Source organism: Papilio machaon, chromosome 2 (genome assembly GCF_912999745.1).
Source record: "Papilio machaon chromosome 2, ilPapMach1.1, whole genome shotgun sequence".
Taxonomy (NCBI): Eukaryota; Metazoa; Arthropoda; class Insecta; order Lepidoptera; family Papilionidae; genus Papilio; species Papilio machaon.
Window position 1 is genome coordinate 5,022,238 of NC_059987.1, and position 17,540 is coordinate 5,039,777.

The 17,540-nt window shown below is 35.3% G+C and overlaps 2 protein-coding genes across 2 annotated transcripts; both read right to left on the reverse strand.

Annotated features, from left to right (window-relative positions):
* Window positions 1-13: 13 nt before the first annotated feature.
* On the reverse strand, window positions 14-1,097 carry LOC106709099. The gene is made up of 2 exons (XM_014500798.2): window positions 998-1,097; window positions 14-657 (listed from the first exon to the last, which is right to left on the reverse strand). The coding sequence occupies exons 1-2, from the start codon at window positions 1,035-1,037 to the stop codon at window positions 140-142; spliced, it is 558 nt and encodes a 185-aa protein (XP_014356284.1). The 5' UTR covers window positions 1,038-1,097; the 3' UTR covers window positions 14-139.
* Window positions 1,098-7,573: 6,476 nt separating this feature from the next.
* LOC106709053 (mucin-5AC-like) lies at window positions 7,574-15,041 on the reverse strand. Its single transcript, XM_014500713.2, has 3 exons — window positions 14,909-15,041; window positions 8,231-14,041; window positions 7,574-7,782 (listed from the first exon to the last, which is right to left on the reverse strand). Exons 1-3 carry the CDS (start codon window positions 15,003-15,005, stop codon window positions 7,766-7,768), a joined length of 5,925 nt encoding a protein of 1,974 aa, XP_014356199.2. The 5' UTR covers window positions 15,006-15,041; the 3' UTR covers window positions 7,574-7,765.
* Between the last annotated feature and the right edge of the window lie 2,499 nt (window positions 15,042-17,540).

Here is a 17,540-nt window from a genome sequence, read left to right on the forward strand (position 1 = left end):
ATAAGAGAGCCTCTTGATGGTTAAAAATGGTTCAATACCCGTAAAAATCACAAAGAGAAAAATATTTAATAAGTAAATGCATTTCCGAACTATGTTAAAAATGCGATTAAAAGCAAAAGAAATTTCGATACGTAATTAATCAATAATACTTTTGTGGTAGTTCTAGCCTATAGCGTGGCTTTTCATAGTTATAGCCTGGGGATGGTTGTGGTTGGGGCACTGGAGCTGGCTGGGGCACCGGCGCTGGTGCGGGTATGGGCTGCGAGGCGATAGGCACTTGAGGCGGCGTCACGATCACCGCATCATCGGTAATAGCCACGTCTCTACCGAAGGGCACTTGTTGACCGAAACCTTCATACACTTGCGTCCTATAAGCATCTTGAGGGTTAAACTGGTTAGGTGTATAAAACTGCTTCGGTGGACCGTACTCTGATGGTAGTTCCAAGCGACCGAACATGTTTCCTAAGAACGGGAATTTGTTAGTCAGAGTTGCCCAGAGTCCCGTGCCGCCGACTTGGTTGCTCCCTTGTCCATTGCCCCAGAACAGCCGTTGTGACTGTTCCTGGGGTAAATTGTAACTGTTGCCCAATGGATAGGGATCAGCAGGCCCGGTGTTGTACGGTACATCCCTTTGGATGTAGTAAGCTGTGCTGCTACCTATTGAAAAAAAAACTTAGTTATTTTATAAAAACAATAAATGGTTAATTTTATCTGATTATTACATTTGGGATATCTTGAAATTCATCCCGGATATTTGGAAACTGACAGTATGAATTAAAACAGACAAGTAGATTTAGATAGGACCGGATTTTTAACAAGGTCCGTTTTGTTAAATTCAAAGACACAATATAATTTCATAATGAGTCTTTCGGTTCGAATCCAGGATGGAACCTGTTATTGATCAATGTGCTTTTCGAGTTTTTGTCATGTATACCTATTACTTGTTACTAGTAGAGTGTGTTAAATATATTGTACAAAATATGAGCACTGGACGTACCCACGATCCCGCACAACAACAAGACGACCGGTGTGTACATGTTAGCTCGCTCTCAACTCAAACTGCGTCACATTGTTGCTGGTCTTCGGCTTTATACCTTTTCGTATTTGTTCCTAAAAGTGGGCCTTGAAGTAAAATTCTCGTAATCCAATATTGAAAGTGTGAGGTAATGGTGCGGCTCACCCAACGGCCGGCGGACGGCGGTCGGCGGACAACGGACAATAGGCGCGACGACATCTAGGTGACTCGTGCGTCGCCTGCATACACAGGCTGTCCTAAAACACTGCGCTTGTTCTTTATAGTAGCCACACACGTCACGATTCAATCACGTAATGATTTGCCTTAAGTTTGCATGACCCTCGTATCGATTGTGAACCGTCCATCTGGAACATTTTCTTACCCTACACCAGGGATCTCCAAACTATTTTGGACAAGTGATCCCCTTTTCTAAAATGAACCGTTACCACAGACCCCCATGGCCAAATTACCTACTTTTAAGATCAATTATTATTATTATTATTAATTCTGACTTAGGTCAATAAAAGAAGACAGAGTGAGAATTAGCAATGCTTTAAGTTCGATATCGACCCCTAGGGGTCCCCTTTGGAAATCCCTGCCATACAAGGTGCAATATGATTCTGAATTTCAGGGAAATCGTAACGTGTATGGCAGCCTTATTTGTGCATAGTATGCATCGCGAGCGATGATCGTAAATGAGCAATACGTTACGTTGACCATTTTGCATATTTTCTGAGTAAGCTGAATTTTTCTTACGTCTTATTGTGCCGTTGTGCAATTAGATTTGGATATCGATTATTCTGCACGTATTTTATTTCGATGTCTTTCTTGTAGAGTTTGCTACATAAGTTTGTTGCATTTGTATCAACAGAATAGGTGTAATTACTTATACTGCTTGTGAAATAAGTACCTACCGCAAACGTTAAATAGTAAATTAACTAAATTACATAATGATCAAAAAATGCTGTGATCATTTTTAAAACCTATACATTTACCTCAGCATAAGCTTCTTGCATTTTAACTATTTTTTTTAAATCTCTGAACTATTTTTGAGTCGCACACCTCGATAATATGTCTAAGTTTGAATTGTTTATATGAATATAAAGAGAACCTTTAACATAAAAGATTCACATTTGAAATGATTTAAAACCTTGTGCAATAGACAATATCATGATATTTTTGAATAATTTATCAAATTCAATATAAGATAAATTGTCCAAACTTAAAAGGTTTTTTTTCCTATTGTTTTATTGATGTTTTAACTAATGTTGAAATTGGATGGGTAAGTTTATCTTTTGTTATTTATTGAATAAAGAATTAATTTCTCTTTGTTTAGTTTTCTTACTAATAAATGATTGTTAATTTTCCAATATTTTACATTTTTGGAAAAACCATAGTGTCATCTATAAAAGCTTTCAATAGACATTTAAATTTCATAAAATAATTTTATTTCTATATTCAGGCATTTCCCAATTACGGTTCAGCAGTTACCTAAACTACTTCTAACGACTATACAAGGAAGAAAAGCTATACGAAACATAAATGTTTAAAAATCGTTTTTTATCAGGTCAGGATGACTGAAAATAATTTTGCACTTTCATGTCTCAGAACAGAAGGATTTTTTTAATTAAATTAAACAACGAAAGAAAGAAAGAAAGATTTAATATGAATATTAAAAACACCTTGTAATCATGTTAACATGAGTTTTTTTCAAGCTATATAACAAATTTATATGTAACGATTTTGGGTCATCCTGTAAACTATAAAAAAATTATTGAAAAATTCACTCTTACACGAGCGTGTGTGTTTACCTAACATAATCGGCATTATTCATAAGATAACAAGTGTTTGCCTTCACAGGTTGTCACGGTATTGTCGTCCGGAGGCGAGGTAGCGTTTTGCGAAATGTTGCCCAACGCTGAGCTTGTTCGTCCGATATCGTGCTGAACGAAATAGATAATGAATATCGAATAAGTATTGTTTACTAATTGATTTCATGTCTGTTTCTGCAATCTTATCACTTCCTTCGCTGTCCTGGAATGTTATTAACCTTAAATGGAATTTTTCCTTGAAATCGATACGTTTCTATCTATGACAATTTTAATAAAACATTCCAGTAACTTAGTTTTAATAAAGCATATTTTTTATACGGATCTAAAACTTTTACTACGACTATATTCATATATATTCATATGTAGTTCAATACGTTGTAATCTTTTTTTAAAAAAATCTTGAAATTTCAATATCACTTTATGAATTAGTTCATGTTTAACTTTTTAATTCGTTGAAAGTTGCGTAAAACTAATTTATTTATGTAACATTAATCTATTGTGGAATCTTAAGATCTATAGACATGATAATGTTACATATTAGCGTTAGCCTTGATTGTGCCCATTTCTGTTTTAAAATGTACATCTTTGACAAATTGTATGTCATATGTAATCTTATCTCAACATCGGACCAACCTAAAGTTCATTATAAAGATTAGTAATAGGATGGTCAGTATTGGGTTAAGATCGTGTTACTGTCATTCACGCATGCCAAATTGACATAGATTCATTATGTTTATGCCACATTATTTAAAATATTTGTATGGAAAATATATCTAATTTTAATATTGATAAATCTTTAGGCAGATATTGTGTAATTTATGCAGCTATGGATTGAATCGGATATATATTTACAGTGATTTCGATGTCTTCGTTTATTTACTTTGATACAAGTTTTAACGGTTGCTTGTTGGTACTATAAATATTATTATTTTCATGTTTTTTATTAGAATAAAATATAAAATAAATATAAAATAATAAAGTATAACAAGGAGGATGTTGACTATTGAATCACCGTTTATGCGATCAAATGGACGACGCTGTTGTTGGGAATCTTTATTTTATTTATGACTCAATGTGTCTGTTTTTTTAGTTAAAAACCAGGTTATTTAAAGGTGAGTGTTATTTTAATAAAAGGCAACACGTAAGGTTAAAAGGTTCATGGTCGACACACGCTAAAGGTTTAGTCAATCCTTTTATTGGTTGCAGTTAAAAGAATGTTAACGATATTGTATCGTATTTATCAGAATACCGTTTCGTTATAGAAACTTTTTGTATTAATTTTTATAGTGCCTTACAATATGATAACTCTATTCACATGTTAATATTTTGTGCGTACATGTCTGCATAAATGTACAAATAAATCCAGAGTCGCGTTCAAGGTTTATGTCATAGAATCGAGTGCTCCAAAGTTTTCATCTTATTTGCGTCTTGGCAGAATGGCAATTGGGATCAATATCCACAACGATAGTTTACTAGAATAACTGAAAAACATTTACTTTTACGTTAAGTTACGGAGTTAAAGAGATTTATACGGCGTATTCTTTTTTACCATGCCATAGAGGATAAATCCTGACAAACTTCATTTGCGTAAATAATCATATTATGTAAGTTTATATTAAGTTAAATATTTAGTAAAATAAAAATATAGAAAATAATACCGATATGGTCAAATCGATAAACACTTTGCCTAATAGTTTTTAAACAGAGAATATTAATATTGACTTTGCTTATCAAACGATACGTTGAATTCACAAGAGGAATAACCTTACAAGAAAAAATAAACATTGCTTTTCATCACATCATAGGAAGCGTAAGGTCCTTCGTACACCAGGCAACGTAAATCTTTGAAACCCGCCGAGTTTAGTCCCTAAGCGACTTACGCAATACAATGTCTCAGAGGTTCGTACACAACGCGCGACGCTGATTTATATCTATCATCGCCAAAGACCTGCTCGGAACCTGTTTGTCAATATGCTATCGCTATACCTGTACTAACCAGAGACGATTTGCGTCGACGATTCATTGCTATGTGTACAGAGCGCGCGCAACGCGATTCTCACGACGCAACCATACGATATTTGTTTCCAAGATTTACGTTACCTTGTGTATGAAGGGTCTAAGGGAACAAAAATAAATAAATCCATATTAATAAGAAGCTTTCTTTCAACGACGATCAATGATATTAGTAGTTATTTACTAACATGTCATCAAACATATAAAAATTACGTATACTGCATCTGTATTTAGTATAAATGTGTGATTTAAATTCTCCTCATCTACGTCAATGCGAAAACCGGTTTTCTTTATAAAAGTAAGTTGAGTATGTATGCATATATCTGAAATATATTATATAATGCATAATAGATGTACAAAAAATAACCCTGACCAGCCTTTGTGACCATTGTGAATGGGCGTGAGCCATAACTAACACATAGCCATGCATTGTGTCCACTAATAACGTGTTTTGAATTGATAAAATTAAGATAAGTTCCTTTAACTACTTTATTTTAAAGCAAGAGTGACGCTAGTCGATGAACGAGGGAGAATTGAGGGGAGGAGTAGTATAAATTAATTTTTTAATTGCGAATGGAATGCGTATCAATTTTTTTTATATCAAAAGGTGGCAAACGAGCTAACGGCCACTTGAATTCGCCGATATCCGCAAATGCACATTTAAGAAGATATTATTTGAGAAGATTATTATTTATTAAGAGAAGAGAAAAGAAAGAGATTATTTGCTCTTCCTATGCGTCCCCTCTTCCACCAAATCCACTTCACCTTCACATCCTTTCCTAACAAGAAAAGGGTGGGAAGGGAAAGAGGACTAAAATTAGGCCATCAACGAAACGCGGAATTGCTTCCACTTCACGCCTTTCTTCTGTGTGGTCGTGGGTATTTCACCGGTCGATCCGGCCCATTCCATGCACCCGACAAATATTGTTGTAGCGGGGTCTACCATTGTTAAATGTAATTTGGTACAAGTTTTAATGAAGCGACCGCTGCCCATAGACATTCGCAATTCGTCTGATTAATATGTTTGCAAGAGGCTTAACTTTATTCCACGTTCCTTTCCCATACTTTTTTTTTTACAAGAAAATTATGGGAAAGGGAAGTTGATTAAGCTAAGGGAGGGGACACATAGGAAGTGGAAATATCCTCTTTCTGTGCGTCCCCTCCTCCGTTGATTAAAGGGAGGTAACGAATGTACAATTGCATATGGGCAGTGGTCGCTGCGTAATCAGCAGAAAATTGTTAAAATATTAAAAGATCTACTGTCATTATCTACCTGTTATATACTGGCGATTACTCTATTACAAAAAATATCCGGTTGGTATTTCTTACGTGTTACCCGAACAGAAGTAATGTCATAGGACATATTAGCTTTGATTAATTGGATTCTTGACAGGTCGGTATGGGGCCTTTGAATCGGGTGTTATAATGAATTTACCTAACTAATGACCTGTAAACTGTCGTGGTCATCAACGCTAAAGTATTCGAATACTTAAGTACGTGTCGTATTATAAATTTAACGATTAGTATTAACTTATATTGCAAATATGAAAGGCCATTAGGTAATCTGACCTCTGACTCAAATGTTCTGCTAAACCATCAAACGGATCAAAATACGGTTTTCATAATCATGTGGGTTGTATTTCGGATGGTTTGTGTATATACTTCTTCGTAATTAAAGTTTAGTACATGAATAAACAGCATGTTTCTGAAACCCTTAACCCCTTTCGCCTTTTTTGACGTACACTGGCTAAACCGTTAGATAAAAATGATGTATGAGAAAATTGTAGATCACAAAAATATCTACAAAAAAAGTCAGTGATGGCATATTGCTATCTTTTACGATTTTGTCACAATAACCACTTTTTGCTTTAATTCCTAAAATAATAAAATCGTATGTTATATGCGGCGATATTTTTTTTGTTTTAATATTAATCTAGAATAATGTTCTTCCCATATAACAAAACATGAAAATACGCAAGATTATACTTAAAACTTTTCCTCGTGTCATCTTTTCTATTATTATTTCCACAAGATTGTAGAAATTCACTGGACGAAGCCATAAATCTATAGTTTTGCCGGCTCTTGTAAGCCCTTGTGCACATCTGATGGACTGTTTTCTGATATTTCAAGACTTAAATTATCTCTGTTTGATAGTAATATGAAATAATCACCTCAAGTGCAATAAAGTTTTTTTATAAACGCTTGCTTAGTTATTAATGTTGATGGGAGAAGATCGTTAGCACAAATTAACGTTGGAATTTATTAGCTGGTACGAAAAAATCAACTGAGTGAATTTTAATACATCGTTGTTATGTATCTTAAGTATACGATAGTTTTAATCAAATAACAAATCAGGTAAAATGAACATAAAAATATTTATAGTTTCGTTAAGACTTTGATAATAATATTCATAACTCCTTTTCCGATTTTCAAAATTTTTTTTTTACTTAAATTTGTCATAATTCGACAAAAAATTAAGGACATGCACTTTAAAAGTTTGGTGACTGTGATAAATTTTTGGTTCCTATGAATAAAAGTCATATTTGAAACTGAAATTGTGAACAGTCATATTTGTAAAAAAATATCAATTTCATAATAAACTCATCTTACTTTCAAGTTTTAAATTCTTTTGGTACTTTTAATTGAATTATTGCGTAACAATACTTAATGAGGGGGCAAAAAAAAGCTATTAGAATTAAAGCATTCATGTATTAAATTGTAAAATTTTTTAACAGTATTCACATACGGTTCCTTTTATAGTGTACAATAAAGATTAACAAATTAAGACTATGGCACAATGAAACAATTATATAAAGGTTTTTTGTAAACATATTATAACTTCACAATTTGCAGGAAATACGTCGAAGTCAGGTTTTGTAGGCGCATACATTTTTATCATTTAAAATTATCGTCTGCCCAAGACTGAAACAAAAAATAACTTTATTACTATTAAATTACAACAAATGCGACAAAGGATAAATAGTTACCTATATTATAAAGAGGTAAGATTTATATTTTGTATGTAACGAATAAACTCAAAAACTACTAGAACGATTTCAAAAATTCTTTTGCCAATAGAAAGGTACATTAGTACTGAGTAAAGCCTATATTTATTTCTAGATTTTTATTAATTCTAATAAAAACATTTCATTTTTTCAAGTATGAGGAACTGCCACTAACATTTTTCTATTGTATTTAGAAAGCTGTATTAATAGAAAGCATTTATACGGAGTACTATGCAAGGTTGGACGTAATAATACATTTATGTATTTCAAATGCCTCACGCTATTCGATGTGTGTTCATACACAGAGATATTTCAATAAGTATTTAAATTTTCTAGGATTGCGATTTGAAAAATATTTTACTTACGACGAGCAATATCTCCAGGCGAACCAGTAAATGTGCTTAAAGGACGATTAAAAGTAGTAATGCTTCCTCCGGAACCTGAAGATGTTGCACTGGCAGTGGCAGATCCTTTGGCATTTGCACTGAATCCATTTATTCTACCAGATTGTCCACTAAACGTGGTGCCAGTATTAACCGCTCCAGAACTGCTTGCATATGCATTGTTATTAGCAAATCCATTTGCGGCAGCATTAGTTGCAGAATTTACTTCAGAATTGGTTGTAGTACTAGGTTCAACATTTGTTACAGAAGTTCCTTGCACTTCAGAGGATACTTGAGCACCATAGCCGGTTTGTTCTTTGATGTTTTCATAAGCTCCTGAAGCTGAGAATGTAGGTTCTACATAACTTGTTTGAGCTCCGCCTTGACTTGTGCCAGCATGGAATCCATTTGATGAGGGATTATTATGTCCGACATGCTGAATGCTGTATTTCTCATCTGGTTTAAGTAAACCCGATGATGCTCCGAATCCCCCTGAATACGAAGCTGTAATGGAATCTACCTTTGCACCGGTGTAAGCACCCGAAGCTGCTTGGAATTGAGATTGAGTATTCCCTGGGTTTGAGGATATACCAAATTCATTTGGCTTTAAAATACCTGAAGGTCCTCCAAAACCACCAGAGTATGTCGGGCTAACAATATTGCTATTAGGTTTACCTACCACAGTTATTTTTATATTTGGTTTTGTGGTCTGAAAAGTAGTTTGCTGTGGCTCTGATTGTGAGTTAAGAGTCCAATATTGACCCGGTGGCTTGGTTGGACCAGCTTCTGCTTCATTTGAATAGTTTTCTTGGGACGGGGCAGTAATTGGTGGTTTAGTATTTTGCTGATTTGCAAAACTGGTAATTGATCCAGCTACTGAAGTTGGTTTATAAGCAGATTGTACATTTTCAAAGGTATATTGAACTTTATCGGGTTTAGAATTGAAATATGCAGTACTGGGGATTTGCGAAAATTGTGAAGTTGCAGAACCACTACTGCTTGCTGATGAAAATGGTTCACTTGATTGTTGATAAGACGGATTATTTTGCGCACCTGGACTAGGAGTTTGATTTGTTAAACCTACTTGTCCATTAAATGGGTTCAAAGGTTTTTGCCCAACAAAATTAACAAAGCTTGTCGGTCTTACCGGACTTGCCTGTGTTTTGTCAACAAACTGAGAATTATCACTACCATCGACAGATTGGGTAGGATTTAAATTACTTGTTGCTACCTCAGTAGTACTCGTGTATGAAGAGTCCTTTTGATTTGAATAAGACCAAACCGGTTTAATTGACTGACCAACTTCAACGTCCTTAGTAGGCGCAACAGTTTGTTCAGAAGGAACACTTTGCTGTTGTACAGTATAAGTATACGTAGGTTTATTTTCTAATAGTGGAGTTCCTGTAGTTTGGAAGTTTGCTGTAGGTTTTGCCGATATGAAAGAAGACGTTACGTATGTATTGGACAACGTTTGAACTGTAGGATTAACAGGTTTTTGTGCGTCGTATTTTGAGGTCGTAGAAACGATGGAAGAGGTAACTTTTTCTTTATCTGAAACATTTGTTACTGAAGGGTTTCCAGTACTTGATTCAAATAACGTTCCACTAGAAGTCGGTTTTTGGGAAGCATATAATGCAGAAGGTTGGTTTGTGGGCTTTGCGACACCAGTGGATGACGCGAAACTACTTGAAATACTGGGTTCTTTTTGATTTACAACAGGAGCTCCGCCACTGACCTTCTGTTTATCGAAAGATGACGAAGTTACAAATGGTTTACCTGTAGTTTGTGTGTAGGTGGAAACATAAGAACCTCCGGTTTGGGTAGGCTGATTAGAAGGCTTCTGGAATTGTGATTGACCCGCAATTCCCCAGTTATATGTAGGTTTATACTGGCCTGTTGATACAGGATTGTACTGGCCGGTCAGAGATGGATTGTATTGACCTGTCGAAGTAGGTTTGTACTGACCTGTTGAAGAATATTGAGTGGTCTGTTTCGTTTTGTCATATAATCCTCCGACTGAACCCTGTCCAAAAGTAGTAAATGAAGAAGTAAAACCTGGATAACTATATGGTTTTACTGCTCCAAATGTTCCGTAATTATTAGTGTACCATTGTTTTTTCTGTGTAACTGGCTGAATCGTAGAAAACTGGTATTGAGGTTTCACTTGAGAGAAAATAGAGGACCCAAAAGTAGATACTGAGGGATTGCTTGTCGAAAATTGATTTGTTGGCTTCGTCGGTTTGGGAGATGCAAAAGAAGTGTAGGACACTTCACTGTTGCTTACAATTGGTTGAGAAGTTGGCTTCGAATAGGTGGTGCCAGATCCTGACGCAGGAGTAGCTGTTAGTTCTATTTCTTTCTGGTTAGTGATACTTGAAGAACTTTGTTGTACTACAGTTGTAGATGCAACTGGTAAGGAGGGTTTTTCAGTAGGGTTGGTGGGAATTACCTTCTCTTTTTTTTCTGGTAAACTACTCACTGTAGGCTTATTCGGATTCAAATAATTTGTTTGTTGAGGTTTGTCATTAGATCCAGTTAGATAACTAGGGCCAGACCAGGAATTAGATGACCACCCCGGGTAACCAGTTGAACTAGGAGAAGAATAGCTTGATGGTTTAACTGCTCCTGTTAATGTTCCAAAGGCATTTGAATACACATTTGATTGCTTCTGAGGCCGTGTTTCTGTCGTCGGTTTCGTGTAAATTTGATATTGAGGATTTTTTGATGGACTAGTTCCTTCAGACTTATCATCTGATGGCTTTTTTGGTGATTGTTGCGAAAATGTTGTAGATTGAGAAATAGCAGGTGTACTAAAGGTCTGACTGGCAAGATTAACGGAAGCTGTTGGTTTTTGCGTAACAAACGAAGTAGGTTTGTATTCTACGGATTGTTGGGATATATTAAATTGAGTTTGGGGTTTTCCAGAGTACGCATTGGAATTAAACTCGAATGCGGTCCCTACTGTCGAATCTACATTGCTGGAGGTGTCAGACGGAATTACCTCAGTTTCTTTTGGCAAGTTATAGGTAAAAAAGGGTTTCTGCGTTGGGGATACGTCAGAATTGACGTATGATCCAGACACTGAACTAGTCGTTAGAGAGCTTGCGACTATTGGTTTGTTGGGTTGCTGCGGAAAATATGCTGATGTGGGGCCAGAAGTAACACCGGGACTTTGGCCAACAAAGTTAACTTTTGTTGGTTTTTGTGTCACAAAAGATGTAGCATCTCCATAGTTAGTTGATTGTTGATGTTGGTTGTGGGAATTGGCGTGGAATTGAGATGTCTCAGAATTTGGAATGAGGTGAAACACTGACGCTACACTACCGGGGGGATAGACGGCATTGCTTACAACTTGAGTTGGAACCTTATATACTTCCTTTGAGACAGTAAATGCGCCCGTTGAAGAAGTTTGTGGTGATGAAGTCTTGGGACTTTCAGATAATTGAGGGATAGAACTTACTGCCAAGGAATTTTCAAATGACGGTTTATAGGACGCTTCTTGCGAAAAACTTGTTAACGTGGGACCAGCTAAACTTACTTGAGCTGTAGGTTCTTGTGTAACTGTGCTACCATAACCAGAGGACTGTTGATTTAAATTTGAAGTGACTTGAATATCATCAGTAGTTGAGCCTACGGTACTATAAGTTCCGCTAGGATATTGTTCCGATTGTTTGGAAACAGTGTTGTACCCTGTTAATGAAGGATACTTTGTAGGAGACGTCTCCTGTTTATCGAAATATCCAGGGGTAGAACCATCTACAGATGGTTTATATGTAGATTGCTGCCAGGAATTTACAGGTGTTGGTTGCGTAGTGAAATATGCGAAAGATGATTCTTTCTGTTTTGTAGCTTGAAAATACGGTGTAGTGGGTGCAACAACTGGTTTATAAGGTTTATTAGAGTAAGCAAAACCATTATTAGTGATGGTTGATTGAATAGTGGGCTTCACGTCATCAGAAACTTGTCCAAAACTACCAGATAGAGTTGTTGGTTTTGTGTTATCTATTGAAACGGGAACTCCACTAAAAACTTTCTCAGGGGCAAAAGGCGAAGGTGTATTAAAGAAATTTTGACCGGTTGGTTTTTTCTGCAATTCAAATTCTGGTCTTATTGGTAAAGAATTGACTGTCGGATTCTGTGCCCAAGATGAAACTGTTGGATTGGGGTAACTACTTTCAGACGGCTTGCCTGTAAATTGGTCTGTGCCTTTTTGTTCTGTAGAAACGTAGTCATAACTTACTTTTTCAGAAGGAGAAGAAGTAGAAAGACTAGAAGTAGAAGGTTTGGGGGTAACGTAAGTAGCTGAGGAGGAGCCACTATCAAACGAGTGATCATTAGTGCTCTGCGAAGAAGGCTGAGCAGTTTCTTTAACTTCATTTAGAGACCCTCCAAAATCAGTATTCAATGTTGTTTCCTTTGGCCCTGTTAATTTTTCAGCTGAACTCTCAAACTGTTCAACCTTCACGGGTGACGAAGAAAACGTTTGCCCGCTTGATACAGTTTGGCCTGAAGGTTTTAAGACTCCTGCAGGTGCGCCAAATCCACCAGTGTAAGATAACTGATAAACTGGTTTTACCTCTTTTTTATTTTCAGAACCAACTTGAGTATTAGTGAAATACACCGGTTTGGAAACTGTTTGGGGTGCATTACTAGGTATAGGCTGAATAAATATTTGAACGTTCTTAATTGGTTTCGAATCATTGTTGATTGCCAAAGGTTTTTCACTGTGCGAGGAAAACTGGCCAGTTGAATGGGAAGCTTGCTCTAATTCCTTTTGGGTAGTTTGTACAATTTCAGCGTGTGGCTGCAAGGTAACATGCTGTCCATCGTGTTGCCATTCGCTTGATGCGGAATTATAACTGCCCGACGCAGTCTGTTTGTTTTGATCAGAATAAGTTGGTTTTACGTCAGGCTTGTACAAAGGTTTCGAATTTTCTGTTTGATAAACATATTCATTGTTTATTGACTGGACAGTTGGGTTTGTGTTCTCTATTTGGTAGCCGTGTTGAGCGTACAATGGATTTACTGTACTTACAGGTAAAGTTTGTTGTTTGCTGGGCACATTTACCGTTGCTCCGGGTGTATAGGATACGATAGTGTATTGCCCTGGGATATTGCCACCGACAGAAGAAATCTTATCATGAGGACTTAATATTCCTGGCGGTCCGCCAAAGCCACCGGAGTAAGATGGTGCATTTTCAACTAAAGCAGACTCTTTACTCGGTGCTGCGGGCGTTGAAAAAACAGCTGTGCCACTTTGCACATCACTTGAAAAGCTTTGCACACCGAAGGTTTCTTTGGCTTTTTCAGGTACGTTTGTGTTAAAACTATTCGGCTTTAATTGATTACTGGGTATTCCTGAACTTAAAGCGACGTATGAATTAGGTTTGTTTTCAGGTACTGCAGATTGATACTGCACATTTGCAGGACTATTCGCGTTTCCTGAAAAATTGTTTCCTTTCTCAGAAGAATAAGATCCTGTGGCTTGGCCATTTACTGAAGCTCCTGTTTGGCTATTAGATCCAGCCGTAGCAAATGCAGTAGCTTGTGGGACTGTGACCACCTGAGGCACTACATTTTTATTTGGTACGAAAAAACCCTGAGATCCGTATCCTAGTGAAGCCGTTCCTATTTGCCCAGCATTGTAGTTATACGCACTCGAGCTTGAGCTAGCACTGCTTGGTGCTAAACTTGAAGATGATGATTTTGAGAAAGTTCCCGAAAATCCACTAGTCTTTGAGGCAACAGGTTTCACCACCCCAAATTGTCCATAGGGAGACGTCGCAGCTTCCGCTAAAATTAATAAAGAATACATTAATATAAATTTAATATAATACATGTATAATTCAAATGTATTAATAATGGTTTCAATAAACTTCAACATCTAATTGATTAGCCGTGGGTTTCTGAGACCAAAATCTCGGTATAAAACATATCGTCATCCCTTTAATTATTTTTGACAAAACAGAGATAACAATATGTTTCGAACGGATATTTTAGGCTCAGAAACCCACGGTTAGTGTTTAAAATGCAACCGTTACGTTTTTTGTATCCATGTTTTCAACTTTTAGGTTTATTACTTTTACAAATTATACAAACATCGTTTTCAGATTACAACAATGAAAAAAAATGTTTATACAACCTGTTTAAAAAATAAATCTCTGCTTAACTCCAGTATTGAGAAAGATTGTACCCAACATAATCTAGCTTTAATCAAGTATATGAAAAAAAATTGTATCGACATGGTTATCAACTCACCTCTTTATATTGGATTATTGTTTCCATCTGTTATAACTATTTCACGGGTGAATAACTAAACTACCTTTTTTATTACTTTTTATTATTATTATTATTTTGTAAAGGGGCCAGCTGAAAACCAGCGCGTGTTTAATCTGTCCCTGCTTTGCTGAGCTAGCTTCCTTTTGCCATTGTTCTCGGTGTGGCAATAAATGTTTCTATTTATATGGAAAGCTAACATTAGATTGGTTTTATACTAATGATCCTTGGTTCGAATCCTAATCCTATCTTACATAAGTTAATTATCCTAACTTTACAATGTGTTACATGCAAATTGTATATAGGAATTTGTTGATAGGAAGAATGTAATTTGATCTAAATTTTCTAAATATTACTAGAAACTAATAGGTGTAAAGTACTGACCTTTCGCTGATGCGCCGCTACCTTTGACACTGAAACTGTAGGGGGTGGCGATCACAAGATTCGTTAGGGTCAACACTAAAGCACACGAGAGCTTCATTGTGGTGAAGCTTTCCGACTACGATGATGTTATGATGCCGTCACCTTATATAAAGCATACACAAATAGACGCATCTAAAAACCTGTTGTCATTATTATTAAGCCGCAGTAAGGATCGCGGATTGAAAAATATTTCCCATATTCATGTCAACAAATGCTCCGAAGCGAGTGGTAATAGACTAGAATATGTTCATCACAAAAATAATTGGACATGCGATGAATAATTTGCACTTCATGTATAGTGAAAAAAGTATTAAAATGCATCCGGTTTTTTAATTGTTGCTTATTATATTAATAGATTTTATATGATATTAAGTACTATAGTATATACTTTGTAAGTATATACTATATATATATATATATATATATACTTTGAATGATAATTTTAGTGATTTTTTTTAGCTTAATTTGTTAGTTATTACTACAATTTCCACCTATTTCTTTGTGAGAAGTAAGTTTAGGAAAATTATCCAAATACAAAGTTATTAGATTACAAAAAAATGCACTTAGAACGTTCGTTAAACTTTAATTTATAAGTTATACCATGACTTAGGTATATGCATAAACTGTGCTCGTAATATAGCGGTTAGTGTACTGGACCAGATTCTAATCCAGTCAAAAATATTTGACATTTTACTAGTAAACTTTTCCTTTTGGAAACACACGTCTTGCTAACTTTGAAGTTGCATCAACGGCAAAGTTTTAAGTGTTATATAAATTCTAAAAAAAAGTAATACACCAAAATAATAATTTCAAATTAAAAAAATATTATAACGAAATAAATCAACAGTAATTATTATGCAAATACGCTCAATTACCATAACTGAAAGTACATTCATAATACGCATAATATGAAAGACATAGAGCATAATAAAACCCATGGATCTTACAATAACTTCAGTAAGATTTCTATAAATATAATTACATAAACACTATTAGATATAACGTTATCTTATAACGTATTTGAATACAATTTGATAAAACATCAACCGTGGTTGTTTTGTAATGTTATGGTATTTAATCAAGGTTATCGAATGTGTCTGAGTCACATACGAAACTAGCGAGCAGTCATTGTCATGTTAGTAAAATATCATTGTTAGAGCTTGGGAAAATCAGCGCCTAAGTATCATAATCGCTTACTTGGAGTGACAAAATAATGCATACCTATGCAGTTAGCCAGTGCGTACAGACGAACATCCGGGTGACACACTGCTTACAAGTTCACCATGAAACTTGTGCACATACCATATTTTATTCGCAAGAACCTCTTTATGGCTTTGACATTGACTACTTTTGTTTAGAATTTAAACAGAAAATCAATATATTGTATGGAAGTATCTCGATATTGCCTAATAATAATTTACTCATAAGACGAGACTTACTTTTAATCGTAATTGTACGAATCTACATTTGTTTGCGTTAGCTAGTAAAATTGGTTAAAACGCTCTTACAATTAGTTTAATTCGACAGCGATTCTTATTAAAATCATTATACACAATATTATGTTGATACATGTTTACATTACACATTTTGTTGTTGAACTTTTTTAAGAGGTCAAGGCTAGTAAGTTTTGTACGTTTGACATTCAACTTGAATTTACTACTTTCTACCATACTTTATAATGGGAAGAAAAAAAAAGCGTTGGCTGTCCTCTGACAAAGATTTTATATGCCATTCTAGCGATTTTAAAAAATGTATCGCTTTTCTCATTTTTGGTTAAAAATATACTTCTTTTTTTATTTTTTGAGTGATATTTAACGAAAGACTTAGACTACAGTTTACAGAATACAGTCAAAACCGTTTATGGCGACATCGTTTAGAACAACATACCGGTTAAATTGACCAAAATCAAAGGTCCTGGCTGAATGTTATATACATATCTTTCCTATTAATACCTGTCACCGGTTGTTACAACTATCGGTTTTTACGACTCAATATGAGTAGTCCCTTCGATGTCGTTATAACAGATTTTGACTGTACTTTGTGTGTAAAATAAAGTGTTGTCTGTGGTATATTAGTACACTCTTGATCATGCTGACATCTATCCCGAGGAAAAGGCAATTTTTCTCGCCATTGAAGTGTAAACCTGTGAACTTTGCATTACATTATTTGTGTTGAAAATCTGCTTTATTTATTTTACTTCACTTGAAGATGCAATCTTGTGCATTGTAGTTTCGTTTACAAGGACATCAAATCTTTTGTAAGGTGAACCGAAGTCGATTGTACATTATCTATGTTGAATAAAATTCGAAGAAATGATGATAGATTCTTGCCCGTTTAACTTCGTTTGGAAAAAAAATCATAAGAGCTAGTTTTTTCTTTTGTCCAAACGAAATTAAAATTCTCATCGCAAAACTGGTTTCCACATTTATAGGTATACTTCGGTGATATACCCAATTATCCTTGGTCAGTTTATTATGCTTAGATGTGCTGAATATTGATGATCTGTTTTGGTTTGTTTTTTTATTGAGATGTGGCACATCTCGGGCCGATAGCAACAGATTCGTGGCAATAGAAATTTATATATTTTTCCAAC

Bases quoted from the DNA above. Each gene is read 5' to 3' on its own strand.
- LOC106709099 (XM_014500798.2), bottom strand. From the start codon at position 1,037: ATGTACACACCGGTCGTCTTGTTGTTGTGCGGGATCGTGG. The intron at 658-997 runs GTACGTCCAGTG...TTTTTTCAATAG, and splicing joins GTTGTTGTGCGGGATCGTGG to GTAGCAGCACAGCTTACTAC.
- LOC106709053 (XM_014500713.2), bottom strand. From the start codon at position 15,005: ATGAAGCTCTCGTGTGCTTTAGTGTTGACCCTAACGAATCTTGTGATC. The intron at 14,042-14,908 runs GTCAGTACTTTA...TATTAATTTTAG, and splicing joins TAGCGGCGCATCAGCGAAAG to CGGAAGCTGCGACGTCTCCC.